Genomic DNA, 15152 nt, shown 5'->3' with positions numbered 1-15152 from the left:
CCTAACCTTGTCTGGCTCCCACCTTTTAAAGTCCCTCCCCAAAGACCTTGAAGCACTAAGTACTTAGCTACTGTATGTTCAACAAACCAGGACCAGAAGTGAGGTGCACTGATCTAGAGTAAGGCTCTAACTGCACAGGAGCCCTTAGACCCACCCCCAAACGCCCACTGCCCTGAGGGCCAGAGCCTGGCCCTCCCCTCACATATTCTGGGCGCTGGCCACAAAGCCAAGTGGGCAGCTGGCTTGAGTCCGGCCTTCCCTCCCGCCCAAGGCAAACACTCCCAGGTGCCAGCTCAGTAGCTGAGCAAGCTCTGGTCTGGGAGCCCCTGAGCCTGCTGTTGAGGGTGTCTTCCTCTCCGTGGTGCCTCACCCAGAGGCCATGGGTGGCACAGAGCATGCCTGCCAGTGAAGTGTTCCTCTGGAGACCAGCACACTCGGTGGCTTCCTTGACCTGAGACTGTGCAGAGTATTCCACAGCCTAGGGTTCTAGCGTGGGCACCACCCCCGTTCCTAGCAGGCAGGGCTGAGCACTGTACCTCTGAGCACTGTACGGGCTGGAGGTAGGTATGCCCCTCCTCCAGATCTTGACCCCAGGTCTCATATGCTCACAAAGGCTCTCCTGCTTCCAAGGGAAGAGAGAAGGCAGGTCTACCTGCTTCAGTAGGTGCAGAGACCAGGCGTGGGATAAGAGTACCAGCAGCATCCTTGTTTGAGAGAAGCCAGGACTTCAGCACTCCCCTAAAGTCAACCACCAAGAGGCAGCTGTAGGAGCCTCAGCAACTGCTGGGCTCCAAGCAGACCTGGTAGTGTGCCAAGATCCTGGGTCTACAGAAGAGCCAGGGCAGGTACACAGGCTGCCCAGCTTCCTGGCCTGGCCCGTGCTCCCTTCTCTAAAAGAATCTCTGCTGTGGACGGGTTTCCTGCGTCTTCCTGGGGCCGGGCGCCCACCAGGCGCTCCCGCTAGGCTTTATTCAGGGAGCCAAAGAAATTTACATAGGCCACTGAGGTACAAAATGAGGACCACGGAGTCTGTGCAGAGAACAGTCAAGCTGGCCCAGCCGTCAGGGAAGTACATCTTCTGGGAATCAGGAATGGGGTGCTAGAACGTGCCCCAAAGTAGAGGGTGACCACTTGCAGGGTGACCCGGGACAAGAGGTCCCCAAAGTCATCCCCCTCTGTACCTCTCATCAAAGCTGGGCTGGCAGATTGCAGCTTCCAGTCAGGCAGGAGGGGCGTCCCCAACCAAGACTGGGGCAGTGGCAGTCGGAACTGTGGACGCTAAGGTCACACAGCAACACTCCTCCGTCTCCTGTCCGCTGGGCTGCTTCACTGTGCTGGCCACCCTCTCTGGGCAGCTCAGTGCAAAGGACTGAGCCTGTGGCAAGGTGGGCGGTGGGTGCCTCACAGGCGGTAGAACAGCACCCTCCAGCAAAGCCAGCTTCCTTTGGAATTATGTGAGCTGCCACCAGGACACAGAAGCAGAGCAGGGTAGGGAGAGAAGAGATGGGCACAGAGCAAGGGCATGAGTGACATCCTCCAGGTCAGAAGTCAGTCAGTCTCCCCTGCAGGCTGTGCCTCCTGCTGCCTCCTGGCCTCCAGAAAGGCCAATTCCTTGGCTTCCTTCTTCTGATTCCGTGCTTCGTACTCCAACCTGCAGCCAGACAGGCATCATCAACAGGGCCTCCAATGCCAGCCACCCACGGCCAACCCACCGGAGAGGGAGGGGCCACACCTGTTCTTGATGATCCTCTGCACAATCAGGTCTGTGGTGAGGTCGCTGCCACTGTCGATCTGACGGAAGATTCCTCTTCTCTTGGGCTCCTGGAGGCCTCAGTGCAAAGAGAGGAGGGTGGTGAGAATCCTCCTGACCACAAAGACACCCCCAGGTGCCCCTCTACACACAAGAGACCAAAACCAGAAAGGACGGTTGTTCCCACTTCCCAGAGGCAACTCAGACCAGGGCAACCCACCTGGTAGGGGTCAGAGCCATCCCTGTCCGGCACAATTTCTGTCTTCCCGTGACATACTAGGTCCACCTACAAGGGGAAGGAAGGGTCAGGCCTCCTCAGAGAAGCTCTGCCACCACTGGCAACCACCCAGGGCTAGCCCAGACCTAGGAAAGCTGGCCTTGGCGGCCCTGGCTGACCCAGGAGGTCAGCTAGAGAGAAGCCTCACCTTGAAGTGACTCAGGAGCTCCGCTGTGACCGAGTACGGTGCCCCAATGACCACTTCTGAAACATACTGCAGAGACACAGCCGGGAAATCAACTCACTCAGTTCTCATGTCTGGCAAGCCAGGGCTACAGGGTGGCAGAGAAGGCCCAGGGAGCCAGCTGGGACAGGGCAACATAGCAGTGCCAGTGGCAAGCCAGGGCTACAGGGTGGCAGAGAAGGCCCAGGGAGCCAGCTGGGACAGGGCAACATAGCAGGGTCAGCGGGCAAAGGGAATCCTCAGACTCCTCAGTAGGGGACAGAAACTGCACCAATGGGGCCCAGCCACCCGCCACCCGCCTTACTACGGCTCAGGGAAGTATCGCTTCCAGCCCACTCACCCGGCAGGCCAGCACGCTCAGAGTCCGCTCATGCAGGTTCATGATGGGGTAGTTCTTGCCCTTGTATCGGTTTACTTCCTAGGGCCAGGAGGTTTGCTCAGCTAAGGAATGGTGCCCTCCCACCCAGCTGGCCTTCCTGGGCAGAAGCTGGGAGAGGCACCCCTCTCATGGGAACCCTAGGCAGGGCTGTCCTGGACTCCAGAAGAGATCCATGCCTGCCTTGACTAGACACCTGGAGCCTCACTCCTTTAGAGGCCACCTGTGCCTACCACTGACCCCAGCGAAGACCTGTGAGGGATCCCATGGCCCATCAGCTCATGGGGTACTGAGAAGTGAACAAGCAGAAAGGCAGAGACCTGGTCAAAGTGCAGGCCGGCGATGATGTAGGGCCTCTTGGCCAGCTTGTGCACCTCCTCCAGGAAGTCCACGTGCCCGATGTCTATATCCAGATTAAGAAGCGGTAACAAGCTGTACATGGTGTTTTCCTGCATACCTAGCACTTGCATGGTGGAGGCAGGAGCATTGCAAGCTCTAGGTCAGCCTGGACCACACAGGAAAATTCTGTCTCCAAACAGCGAGACCTGGGGCTGTAGCTCAGCAGTGGTCACGTGTCTCAGATACAGAGCCCTGGGTTCCATCCCCAACCCAAGGGGTGAGGGGCGGCAGTAAGGTGTTAGCAAGGAAGGGCTCTCTCCTGTCCTCAATTGCCATTTTCCTGGTGAGGGCTGTACCCGCTACAACCCAGCTCAACCCTGGGGCCTTGAGTCTCTGGGTTCCACTCTGTGGTATGGCTGTGGAGCACAGAGGCCCTGAGAGGATACGGAACAGGTCAAAGGCACCGGCCACGTAGATGACTGTCTCTCCAGGCTGGGGCTCCTTCCCAGAAGCAAACTGGATGATCTTCTGGGATGTCTGCAGAAACTGGGACACCCCTGTCCAGGGACTCTGCCCCCCAGGGCACTATTAGCCAAGAGAAGGAACTAGTTAGTGCCAGAGGCCTCTATGTGTGCCCCTCTCCCAGCACCCCCACCCTCAGGGCCACTCTTCGGAGCCCAGGGCTTCCTGTGCCCCTGTCATAGGAGTGGGTGTTGGGCGCATGTGCAGAGAGCATAAGAGGCTGGACTCCCCCCAACCCCAGCCTGCGAATGACCCAGCAGCACAGCGGGGGGCTATGTCCAGGCAGGCACTTGGGGCAGGGGCAAGGACACACCATGGTAAGGTCAAGCAGGACCACTGTAGCTAGCAGGACTGTGGCTCCACCCGGTGGCCACAGAAGATACTGCAGTCAACACCAGCTCTGCCTGGCAACACACCACCAGGAGCAGGCGCAGAGCCCAGTGGCCAGCAGTCACAGCCCTCTGAGGGACCCGGCACCCTGAGGCCACCATCTGGTCACCTGGGAGGAGACTTCTGAGGAAAGTGTGTCCCCGGCAGGTGTCGGGTGAGGGGGCTACAAAGGGAGAGAGGGCCAGGCCATTTGGTTAGATGCCACCTGTAGGTGGGCAGTTCTTGCTCCTCCTCCAAGAAGTGGCTGCTGGGACTGGCCACCTCTTGCCTGTCCTCCCTCCCAGAATCCACTAGCTGGCCAAGCCTGGTGGTCAGTACCTGGCCAGCACTGGGAAGGAGAGGGAGGAGGGCAGACAGTGAAGCCCTGGGTGAACCTTTCCCCGTGGGAAGCCTACAGTGGGAGGCTGGGGAGCGCTGGTGGTGGCTGTCTATTTCCAGAGCAGCCTCGCAGCCGGCTGGACTCACCTTGCCAAAGCTGTCAGCATATTCCCGGTACTCGGAGGACATCTCCTGCACACAAGGGCAAGAGGCTAAGGGACCTCGCCCTCCATAGCCCCAGAGCCCAAGGATGGGATGGTCAGGGAGAGCACAGGCTGGACCCGAGGGTGGCTAGGAGGTGCCCCGCCCTCCCTGTTTGTCCCAGACCCCATTCCTCCGGACTCACCTGACTGCTGTGGTGGGCCTTGGTCACCAGCAGCATGCGGCCCACGAGGTCTGTGGTGGACACACCCTGCGTGCGTTTGCACTCTCTGGGGCAGAGGTAAGGTGGAGGTTTTCATCCCAGACACTGCTGAGGCTCTGCTATAGGCGGAAGCCACCTGAGGGACATGACCCTAACCCAGTCCCCCCACAACAGAAAACCAGACTGGGGCAGAGCAATGGGCTCGCATCAGTGACAGAAGCAGAGGGTTCATTCAACTGTACAATGTAGCACCCGGGAGTAGGCAGGCCACATTTGGGACACACAGCTCTGGTTCCCATTTTGACATCGTACCCTCTGGCCTCTCTTAGACCCAGGACCCTATACCCTGCTCTGTTCCAGGCTGCTTTGTCTTCTGTAGGAACCACTGGCCACAGCTGGCTCTTTAAATTATAGTTAATTAAAATAAAAGGCCAGTTCTCCAGGGGCACCCGTGACACTACTGAGTCCATGGATGCCCTACCCACAGTGCTGATCAAGAATGCTGCCCTAGGGGGGCTGGAGAGATGGCTCTGAGGTTAAGAGCATTGTCTGCTCTTCCAAAGGTCCTGAGTTCAATTCCCAGCAACCACATGGTGGCTCACAACCATCTGTAATGGGGTCTGGTGCCCTCTTCTGGCCTGCAGGCATACATGGAAGGAATGCTCTGTATACATAATAAATAAATAAATAATTAAAAAAAGAATAATGTATACATAATAAATAAATATTTTTTAAAAAAGAATGCTGCCCTAGGACTGGCCACACAAAGGTCACCCACAAGCAATTCCTTCTTGCATCCAGTACTGACTGTGGGCCCAAATGCCCTGCCAGCTGCCTCAGAGCAGCAGTGAGAGCTAGGAAGGGATGCACTTGAGCACCACTGGACCTACCTGTACCTCCCAGCCTGCTTCACCTCCTCATAGGTGTCTCGGCCATCTACCGTCAACGTGATGTCATCTAGGGGTGACACGCACACACAAAAGGATTCTGTTGTTTCTGACAGAGAGGATCTTGCTGTGTCGTCCAGGCTGACCTGGAACTTTTGTTTTATTTCTTGAGACAAGGTCTCTGTGCAGCCCTGGCTGTCCTGGAACGTGCTGTGTAGACCTGGCAACTCAGAGGTCCGCCTACTTCCGCCTCCAGAGTGCTGGGGTCAATGGCTTACACACCATCGCCCGGGTGACCTGGAGCGTTTAACACCCTTGCTTCAGCCCCCCCCCCCCCCCCCCCCCCCCCCCCCCCCCCCCCCCCCCCCCGTCACTAGGATCATGTGCATGCAGGCTCATAGCTCGGGGCACCCTTGGGACCAGAGTGACCCTTTCATTTGTGCCAGTGCTCTCGGGGAATGGGCCCAGAGCTTTCTGTCTGCATGGGACCAGGAGCCCTCTACCCCTGAGACCCTGTCAGCTGTCAATCATCTGACTGAGCCCAGCCCCCATCTCCAGGCTCCGCCCACTCACTGCCATGAACACAGAAGTCACAGTTGAACTTGTCCAGTGTCTCCAGGGTGGTGACATAGGGAGCGGCGGGCACCACTTCATCCACCCATTTGATGGCCTGTACCATCTTGTACCTCTCCTCCTGGGTAAACACGGGGGGGCCCTTATGCTTGGCAATCTCCTCTAGGGACAGAGAAAGAAAAAGGACAAAAGAAGACAAATGATGGCAGTCTCCAGGGGCCAGTCCTTAGGAGCCTCTACCGCAAAGCGAAGCGGGAAGTAAGTCTCCCAGCCTTAGCCCACAAGGCAGGACCCCATGTAGCCAGATTGTGTGCCCAGGTTAGTAAGGATACCCTTTAACCAAGTCTGTTCTCAGGAATCAGAGAATCAGGGTAGGGTGGACAATACAGCTGGAGATGCCCCGTCCAGTGTAGCCACAGCTCTCTACAGCTGGGACCAGGCTGCATTACTTACTAAACTCTTAGCCACTGCTGTGCTCTGGGGAAGGAGGCAGGATTTGTTCCCCCGCCCCCGCAAGCTCCGTTGGTTGGAGTAGGTTCCAGGCACAGCAACCCACACCTTACCATCGGTATGCACACCCACGATGAGGTAGTCCCCCATGGCCCGTGCCTGGCGCAGCTGATTCGAGTGACCATAATGCACCATGTCATAGCTGTGAGGGCAGACAGGGTTGGTGGTCAGGCCTTATACTGATCTCAGCTGGACACTGGGGGCCTTGTGCAGGACCGCAGCTTTGCTCCTTTGGAAGCCCCCTGGGAGGGCTACTAAACCAAACCCCTGGATTTGGGGCTTACAGAGCCAAAGTCGGTTCTCGGTTGTCCACACCCTAGATACCGGACTTAGGGAACGGTCTCAGTCAGTGCCAGGTCAGTTCAGGGAGGAGGCTTGGTAAGATCCAGAGAGCCGGTAAGTGACACCCGCAGCTCACAAAATACAACTTGTCCAGGACTTAAAACGTGGAACTTTCTGCACCCTAAGCAAGACTCAGCCCCAGATCAACAAGCCACACTCAAGCTTTGAAACAAGACAACAGTCCTGAGTTAGGAACAGACTCCATTCTACCCTCAGACAGGCCAGCCTCATCCACGTGGCCTGGCTTAACTCTGAAAGAAGTTAAGAACCGTCACCTGGTTCTGGAATCTTTATCCTCAAATCTAGGTCTGGGTGTGACCACACTGTCAAGGTCAAAGCTACCCGGAACCCAGCAACATGCTGGGCACTGAGGGTACCAGTGTGCACTGGGGCCACCTGTATTCTTCTCCACGGGCCAGTGCTGGGTCACAGTCTCTGCTCAGCTTCCTCCAGAACTCCAGCAGGGTGTCATCGGGTGACCCAAGCAGCCCAGGATAGCCGCTACAGTTCACAGAATGGAGGCAGGAAAACAGACAACCCTAGCAGGCTCAGGCACCACGGTAAACTCTGGGCCAGCCTTTGTGCCCACTAGACAGGTAGGGCAAGGTTGGAGGCCAGAGTCTGCGTCTGGGATTAGGGCACAGTGTTGTGGTTGAGCCAAGGTCATAGTCCACTGACACGAAGTCAAAGCCACTGCTGGTGACTCGGGTGCAGAAGAGCGGGAGGGGCAGAAGTTGTAGCTCACTTGCCTAGCTTGTACCAGGCTATGGATGCATCTTCAGGACCACCAAACCAAAACAAACGAGAAATGTACCAAGTCCAGTCTACTCCCCGACCGAATCCCCTGGAGAGCCCTAGTGACCATTCTGCATCCCTTCTCATTCACCCGGGTTAGGCACGACGAAGGGCTGGGGGCAGTTACAGAAAGGCCAACATCTTTTCTGCTTGTTGACAGTTCCACGACTTTCTTAGAGCGAAGCAGCGTCACGGGCTGACTCGCCAGGGAGCCCTTGGCCTTCCAACCCCGGGAACCTGGGTCAGAACCACCGCGGTCGGACGGCCGCATTTCCGGTCTCCGGGGAGAGCGCTGCCCGGTGCACCCGCACGCAACACTTCCGAGTGGCCGGGGGCCGGAGTGCCTCGTGCGGCCTCGGAAGACTCGGGATCCGCCAACGGCCGGTGCGTGACCCCGCGGCGGCCGCCCACCCCTCGCCGCCGCCGCACTCACCAGCCGTCGCACCACACCCGCACGGCGCGCTGGCCCGCCGGGACCCTCCGCCCGGCAGCGCCGACCTCCCCGTGCCCGTTCCGGATCATGGCACCGCAGGCCCCCGTAAGACCGGGGCGCTCCCGCGACTCGCAGGACTCTGGCCCCGCCCCCAACGCTTGCGCGCGCTCACGCGGGTCTCACCCGCCTGCCGCGGCCAATTGCGAGCGCGACTCCAGGCCCCGCCCCCGTCCCGGCCCCGCCCCCAATGGCCAACATTGGCGGCCAATGATGTGCGTCGGAGGTCCTAGTCCAAGCAGGGTCAACTCCCACGGAGTGTCCTGTAGAAATCCCTCCGGCCCTGCGTCCAAAGGGAAAAGGGAGCAAGCTAGTACGGCAGGTTCGCCCCCACGCCTTGAGCATTCCTAGGGACTGGATTTACTTTTTTTTTTTTTTTTGATACAAGGTTTTTCCATGTAACAGCCCTGGCTGTCCTGGGTTAGTAGCTCTTGTAGACCAGGCTCGCCTCTAACTCACAGAGATCCGCCTGCCTCTGCCTCCCCAAGTGCTGGGATTAAAGGTGGGCGCTGCTTCCCCCCCCTCCCCCCAAGCGGGGCTGAGATTTTCTTTTCTTTTTTTTTAGTATTTATTTATTATTATGTATACAATATTCTGTCTGTGTATGTCTGCAGGCCAGAAGAGGGTACCAGACCTCATTACAGATGGTTGTGAGCCACCATGTGGTTGCTGGGAATTGAACTCAGGACCTTTGGAAGAGCAGGCAATGCTCTTAACCACTGAGCCATCTCTCCAGCCCCGGGGCTGAGATTTTCATAAGCACTGCGTAGCTGGCCCTCAGGTATTTTCAGATACTCCGCGGTGCATGAAGCAGTCACTGAGACACCAAGGCAGTAGAGAGATGTTTATTAAGACTTGCTTAGACTGGGGGCTTGGACCCGCCCCTGTGCCGCATACCCAACACAGAAAAAGGTTTCTATAAAGTGAACACACTTTAGTCGTAAGTAGTAGAAATAGTGAGGCCCTGAGACTAGCCTGGAGTGAGGTAAGGCAGTGGGGGGCTCCTCTGCTGGCCAGGCCGGAAAAACGAAGAAAGGCCTTGCTGCCACCTTTGAAGCGGGTGAAGGGAGGAAGGTGTCCTTGAAAGTCAAGCCCCCGTGGGTGCAATCACAAGGACAAATGGCTAAAGAAACATCACCGTGAACTGTCACCCCCAAGAGTTCTTCCCACTGGATCCTGTGGGGGCGCTGCAGCCTTCACGGTGACAGAGGCCCCTGAACAAGCGTCCGCGCAGTCTACAAAGTGCCCATGGTTCTCTGTCGACACCTGGCTATGCAGCTTTCTTCCTCTTCGCACGCTTGGCACAGCCCCTGCCAAACCAGCCTCCTAGAATGGGGGGAGCTGAGCTAAGCGGGGCACTCTGGTCCCCAGGTGGGGCGTCTTCTCGGCTCCTGCTCAGCGACTTCCGGCTGTGGCTGCCTTCTTCGCCAGCACGGAGGGGAGTGGCCAAGGAGAAAATGGGGTCTTGCCACCTGACAGGAGGAAAAGCGGCATCAGGCAGGTCTGAGCCCCTCTCAGTCACAACCCTCCCAGGCACGGGAAAGCTGTCTGAGGCCAACTGTCTCAACGGTGGGCGGGCTTTGGCTAGTGGCAGCTTCGGTGTCACCACGCTACAGAAGAGCTTCAAGGGATAATCTCCTTGGGTGGCAACTCCAAGGCCAGCAACAGCCCTGGCTGGCCTCTTTAGTGTTTCATCCATTCCTAGTGGGCTCGGCACACACAGGAGGGGCAGTGCTAGCTGCAGGGCGGCTCCATCACCAAGGATAAGTTGCTAGCAACTCTGGGCCCCACCTTTCACTTGTATGGATGGGGGCAGGTGGACCAGACCCTTTTCCCCTTCCCAGATGGTATGACAGGGATGGGAGGGAAGGCCAGCTGACCAAGGAGGCATGGCCTACAGACTACACCATGAAGAAATCATGTTTCTGACTGAGATGCAGAACCACATATTATAAACATAAGATACAGATAAGCACTGATTAAAAAAAAAATGAGCTAAGTTAATGTTAAAAAAAAATCCAAAAAACAAACCAACAATAACAACAAAAAACAATACAGCACAGGAGAGGCCCACGTCACAGAACACACCACAAACATAACATACAAGAATTGCCAGGCCCAGAGGTGAAGGGATCCTTAATTTCTTGAACCCTTTGATTAAAAGAAGTTACTGATTTCCCCTCTAAGACCCTGAAAATTCACAGAGAAAGAAAGTGTAAACTTTTCACTCAATACACACCAAGTCTAAAATAGCACATATTCTGCATCAAGGCAATTTGATTACGCTTTCCCCAAACATCCCAAAACCAAGGACACAGATTCTGTCTGACCGGGGTCGCGCCATGCTCACCCGCACAGGTGCACCCAGGCTGCAGGGATCTACACGATGGCAGGCCCCCCTCTCCTCACAGAGATTCGAGGCGCCATACCAGTCAGGGTGGAAGGGTGTGCACAGGTGGTGGAGCCTCGCCTCCGCCAGTCCCTCTGGAGGCTCACAGAAGACAGACACAGCCCGTCACACGGAAGGGCAGGAACGGGGCCCTGCTGCACCCACTCACCGGTCGTAGACAGGGATCTCCAGGCCCAGTTCATCCATGAGGAGCTGCATGACCTCATCGCATTTCCCATGAAGCTTCAAAGCAGCCCAGTCGTCCTTCGGGGTCCACTGAAGACGAGAAAGGCAGACAAGAGTGACCTCCCATCCTCTGCTTCCCCTGCAGGCTGCAGCCCTCTCCAGGAACACACCCTGCACAAGGCTCCCAGGACACACTGATGTGGCACATCTCCCTGGCCCTTCTGAGCTAAGACTCGGGTATGAAGACGCGCTAAGCACCCATGTTACCTGCAAGTTCACAATGTAGAGTTTGGGCCGCCGGCTAGGAGGCTTTGTCATGCACCAGAGGCGGGGATACTTCTTGAGTACCTGCCGGGATGGACAGATGTAACGCAGTAAGAGATGATGATTAAGACGGCGAACCTAAAGCTCGCTAAATAGTGCTGGGCAGGCAGGCCCGGAACACGCTCAACCTGCGAAGAGTTCACGGTACTGCCAGCACGCACCTTCAAGCTGGACCCTAAACACAGGATCGTGTCTGCTTTGCTGGCAGCCTCGGTCGCTGCCTCCCAGTTCAGAGGCTGCCCCAATGTCCCCCTCTCCCCAAAGTGCACAATGGTGTCCCGGAGCTGAGTCCCACACTTATGGCAGGACCGGCCAGTCTGGTGTCGGTGAAGGGCGGTTCTCTCTGTCACATCGAACACTCGTACATACTCCCTGTTAGGGATGCAGGAGGTGCAGACCTGGGGACGAGAGGGCACGGTAAGTGAGATCTGTCCGTCACCCAGGCCCTGTGCCCCTCTGGTACTGCTCACTTCAATATACATATTCCCGTGGAGCTCGGAGATGGCAGTGCGTGGCAGCCCGCTGCGCAGGTGGAGTCCATCACAGTTCTGAGACACCACGTGCTGCACCTGGGAAGCAGAACATGGAGGTAGTCAGGAGGGGATGGAGGAGGCACCCCGCAGCAGGGAGATTATCCTGAGTCCAGTCAGGAGCGGATGGAGGAAGCACCCCGCAGCAGGGAGATTATCCTGAGCCCAGTCAGGAGGGGATGGAGGAGGCACCCCGCAGCAGGGAGATTATCCTGAGCCCAGTCTGGCCAAGGGAAGGAGCCACATGCTCCCTGACTAGCTCTGATACACTGGGAGCATCCAGGAGAGCAAGCGTCTGTACTACTCCTTCAAGTTGGGGAGCAGCTTGGGGCATTGGACCAATACCCTCTCGGGTCATTCTCTTTCAGGTCCCCCAAGAGCCCAGGCAGATTCCTTCCTCTACTTGCTCAGCAGCTCTCTGGAGGTTTCTGACAAACCTCCCCGGTAGCCACGATGTTGTCTAAAGCGCCACTCACCCCAACCCAACCGAGACTGAATGGGAACCTGGGGACTAACAGTTCGGGACAGGGGTCAAACAGGAGCCTGAGCTGCTTGGGACCGTTTTTCACGGGGTCGACTGGGAGGTGACACAGCAGCTTCCCTCGGGCTCTTACCAGCTTCTGCTCGTGCAAACGGGTGATACACATGTGTGTGAGAGTGGGCTCCGCGTCACTCAGGTCGGTGGCACTGTGGGGTACAGGAGAACAGAGGTGAGAGCTGCATCAGGCAGGTCCGAGTGCTCTCTAGGCAGGCGAAAAAGCTGGAAGATGCTCACCTTACACGCCTTCCTTTCTGAATCAGTGTCCACACTCCATTAGGGCCCCGATAGTCTGGGATAGAAGCTGCCTGCACAGTTGGACCAAAAGATAAGTCTACTGAGAGGGAGTCACCCCAGGCACCACAGAACGCCCATGTAGGGCAGGCTGTACTCCAGGTTTGTCAACAGACCAGTATCCGCTCCATCCACTGCTGACCTGTCTGGCCAGTTCACCCTTCCAGACTCCTCAGAATCCTGCCCTACCTCAGGGTCCTTCCTGGTAGTGTCCACATCTACCTCAAACATTGAAGGGCTCACGGGTGTCCAAAGGAACAGGACTTAGTGTTCAAGTCATGTTCAGCAAAGAGTAAGCCCCGGGAGGAAGCACACCTCTGTCCAAATACTTATATCCTGGAGTTCTGAGTAGCTTTAACTCCGAGTTTATAGACAAAACCTCCTGGATGAGATAAATGTCAGCTAATTTTCTATGAAAAACAGAAAGCATTTAGGATCTAAGAGTCTTTGGATCCTGGCTCGCGCAGCCCTGTGTCCTCACTGCTGCCTATGCTCTGACCAGAAATCCCAATACAAGAAGGACGAGAACATTTTCAAGCTGCACACAGTATTTAGTTATGGCCAGGTTGGAGGAGGCGATGATCGATATCACTGCTATAAAGTCGTAACTGGGTGGATCAGTGCAGGGCTGAGAGTCCCAGACGTCCGAGTAAGAGCAGCAAATGCTCCTTACATTGCTACCGGGCCACTGCTGTCTGCTCCCCAATGCCACGATTCCCTGCAGAGTGCTAGTGCCATGCCAACAGCAAGGCTGCCCAAGGGCTCCCCGGCCTTGAGGTTCGAGTGTTTGACACTGTGCTAGTCTGTTTATGACTGTGGCTGTTATTTTCTAACAAAGGCCTTCTTTACCGTATGTTTCTATATGTATTTACATCTGTGCACACATGTGCAGACATGCACATGTATGTGTGCCTGTGTACGTGACTCTCAATCGACCTCCACCTTATTCGTTCTGAACCCATTTGTTGAGGGGGGCACGCTAGCGCCACAACACATAAGTGGAAGTCAGACGACAGCCTGTAGCGGTCAGTTCTCTCCTCTACCACACGGGTTCTGAGGGCCAAGCTCAAGCACTGAGCCATCTCACTACCCTTCACGCTCCACGACAAGGTCTCTCACTGAACCCGGAGCTCATGGATTTGGCTGGGCTGGCTAGCCAGAAGGCTTCGGGAATCTTCTTGGGTTGTCCTTCCAGGGCTGTGATTAGAGGAGGGTGCCACTGCTCAGCCTTTTCAAACCCAGGTCTTCGAGCTCACACGGCAAGTGCTCCACGGAGGTGGAGGTTTCTCTCCAGACCTCCTCGGGGATGCTTGAGAACAGAAATCACCTTGGCTGACCCTACTTATGCCAGACAGGCCACACTCACCCTTGATCATATAAATATGTCAGTTCCGAGCCAAGAGTAGGGCATTTCTCGTCTGTACCCATTGTACTGTGAATCTTTCCTTCTTCTTTTTTGTTTGTTTGTTTGTTTTGAGACAGGGTTTTGCTTCAAGCTGTGAGCCAGGCTAGCCTCAAGCTTTTGGTTTTGCTCTTCCTCTTCTCCCAGGCTCCACCTCCTGAGTCCCGAGGTTAGAGGTCTGGGATATAACACTGGTTTTCTATTGTCTTTCTTAAGGAGTAGGAGACCAGGAGAAAGTCTAGGGCTCCAGTCTGTCCACATCATGGGGGCCAATAGTCTGTCTCCTTCACTTTAATGGAGAAGACACCAGCAGGCAGTTGACTACTATGCCCTATTTAACTGGCTGTCAGAAGTCAAGTGTCCTCAAAGTCTTTCGCTTAGTTAAATTACTACTATTATTATTAATAATAATAACAATGCCATTTTTAAAACAAGGTATTATTATTATTATTATTTACCATTTTTAAAACAAAATCTCTGCATAGCCTTAGCTGTCCTGGAACTCCCTATGTAGACCACGTTGGCTTTGACCTTACAAAGATCCGCCTGCCTCCGGAGTGCTAGGGATTAAAGGAGTGTGCCACCACGCTCAGCTTGCCTTAGTTAAATCTTAAATCCAGAGTTGTTTTGGGTCCCTGAGAAAAGAGGACGCCTTGGAGCTGCTTCAGAGGTGACTGTCTCTGAACTTGGGTAGTTACCCAACTCCAGCACTGCGCAGTCCAAGTTTGTGTCCCAGAAGGGGGCGCCCTACACCTGACCCAGCCCGCAGGCCCGCGCCTACCGTGCTGATCCCGGCGCCTGTGTAGACCACCAAGTGTTTGGCATTCCGGACAGCTCCGGCCAGTTCCCGGACCTTCCTCCGCAGCTCCTCTGGGTCATCACAAACCTGCGGGGATCCGGGCTGGTCATACGGACCGCCGCCCGCCACCTGCAGCCCGCCTCCCGCAGCCTGCAGCCCGCGGACTCGCCTCCTCCTGACGCCGCTTGAGGCCCTCACGCCGCCGGCTCCGACCCTGCAGCTCGGTCACCAGATCCTCGCTCTCGGCCAGCAGCCGGCCCTCCTCCGCGCTGCGCTCTGCAGCCGCCTTCCTCAGGATGCGTGACACCTGCGGACGGGCGAGAGGTGAGCGATTGCACGCGCGGATCCGGCCGCGGACGCGACGGTAGCCTACCTGGCGGAGGCGCTCCCGCTGCTGCTCCTCCCGCAGCCTCCGGACACGCTCAGCTGCCTTGCGCTCCGAGCGGCTCAGACCGCCACCGGCTGCCATCGCTCCGTGGACTGCGCTTCCGGCTTCCGCCTCGCCCGGCAGCCGCAGAGACGCATGCGCGCGCCCGGTGCACCACGCCCCTTCCGACTCGCCCTTCCCACCCT

At 56.6% G+C, this 15152-nt stretch overlaps 2 protein-coding genes across 5 annotated transcripts; both read right to left on the bottom strand.

Annotated features, from left to right (window-relative positions):
• Positions 1–895: 895 nt before the first annotated feature.
• Positions 896–8204, bottom strand: LOC121444042 (ethanolamine-phosphate cytidylyltransferase). Of its 3 annotated transcripts, XM_041645772.1 has the most exons (14): positions 8061–8204; positions 6544–6632; positions 5981–6142; positions 5411–5477; positions 4503–4587; positions 4304–4348; positions 3948–4001; positions 3373–3511; positions 2908–2990; positions 2552–2629; positions 2176–2241; positions 1971–2036; positions 1733–1821; positions 897–1651 (listed from the first exon to the last, which is right to left on the bottom strand). In XM_041645772.1, exons 1-14 carry the CDS (start codon positions 8147–8149, stop codon positions 1549–1551), a joined length of 1215 nt encoding a protein of 404 aa, XP_041501706.1. In that variant the 5' UTR covers positions 8150–8204; the 3' UTR covers positions 897–1548. The 3 variants fall into 3 exon arrangements, with proteins under 3 accessions (XP_041501708.1, XP_041501706.1, XP_041501709.1); XM_041645774.1 differs by lacking the exon at positions 3948–4001 and having other exon boundaries at positions 896–1651; XM_041645775.1 differs by lacking the exon at positions 897–1651 and having other exon boundaries at positions 1758–1829.
• A 744-nt stretch (positions 8205–8948) lies between these two features.
• LOC121444109 (NAD-dependent protein deacetylase sirtuin-7) lies at positions 8949–15077 on the bottom strand. 2 transcript variants are annotated; one of them, XM_041645889.1, is made up of 11 exons: positions 14953–15077; positions 14749–14886; positions 14562–14666; positions 12322–12392; positions 12161–12233; positions 11487–11585; positions 11178–11414; positions 10960–11040; positions 10676–10782; positions 10222–10307; positions 8949–9589 (listed from the first exon to the last, which is right to left on the bottom strand). In XM_041645889.1, the coding sequence occupies exons 1-11, from the start codon at positions 15046–15048 to the stop codon at positions 9513–9515; spliced, it is 1170 nt and encodes a 389-aa protein (XP_041501823.1). In that variant the 5' UTR covers positions 15049–15077; the 3' UTR covers positions 8949–9512. The 2 variants fall into 2 exon arrangements, with proteins under 2 accessions (XP_041501823.1, XP_041501822.1); XM_041645888.1 differs by lacking the exon at positions 10222–10307.
• Between the last annotated feature and the right edge of the window lie 75 nt (positions 15078–15152).

Source organism: Microtus oregoni, unplaced genomic scaffold (genome assembly GCF_018167655.1).
Source record: "Microtus oregoni isolate MIOR12 unplaced genomic scaffold, Mior012 000117F_ref0000505, whole genome shotgun sequence".
In the NCBI taxonomy this organism is placed as follows: Eukaryota; Metazoa; Chordata; class Mammalia; order Rodentia; family Cricetidae; genus Microtus; species Microtus oregoni.
This window is presented reverse-complemented; position numbering and strand designations above follow the sequence as displayed.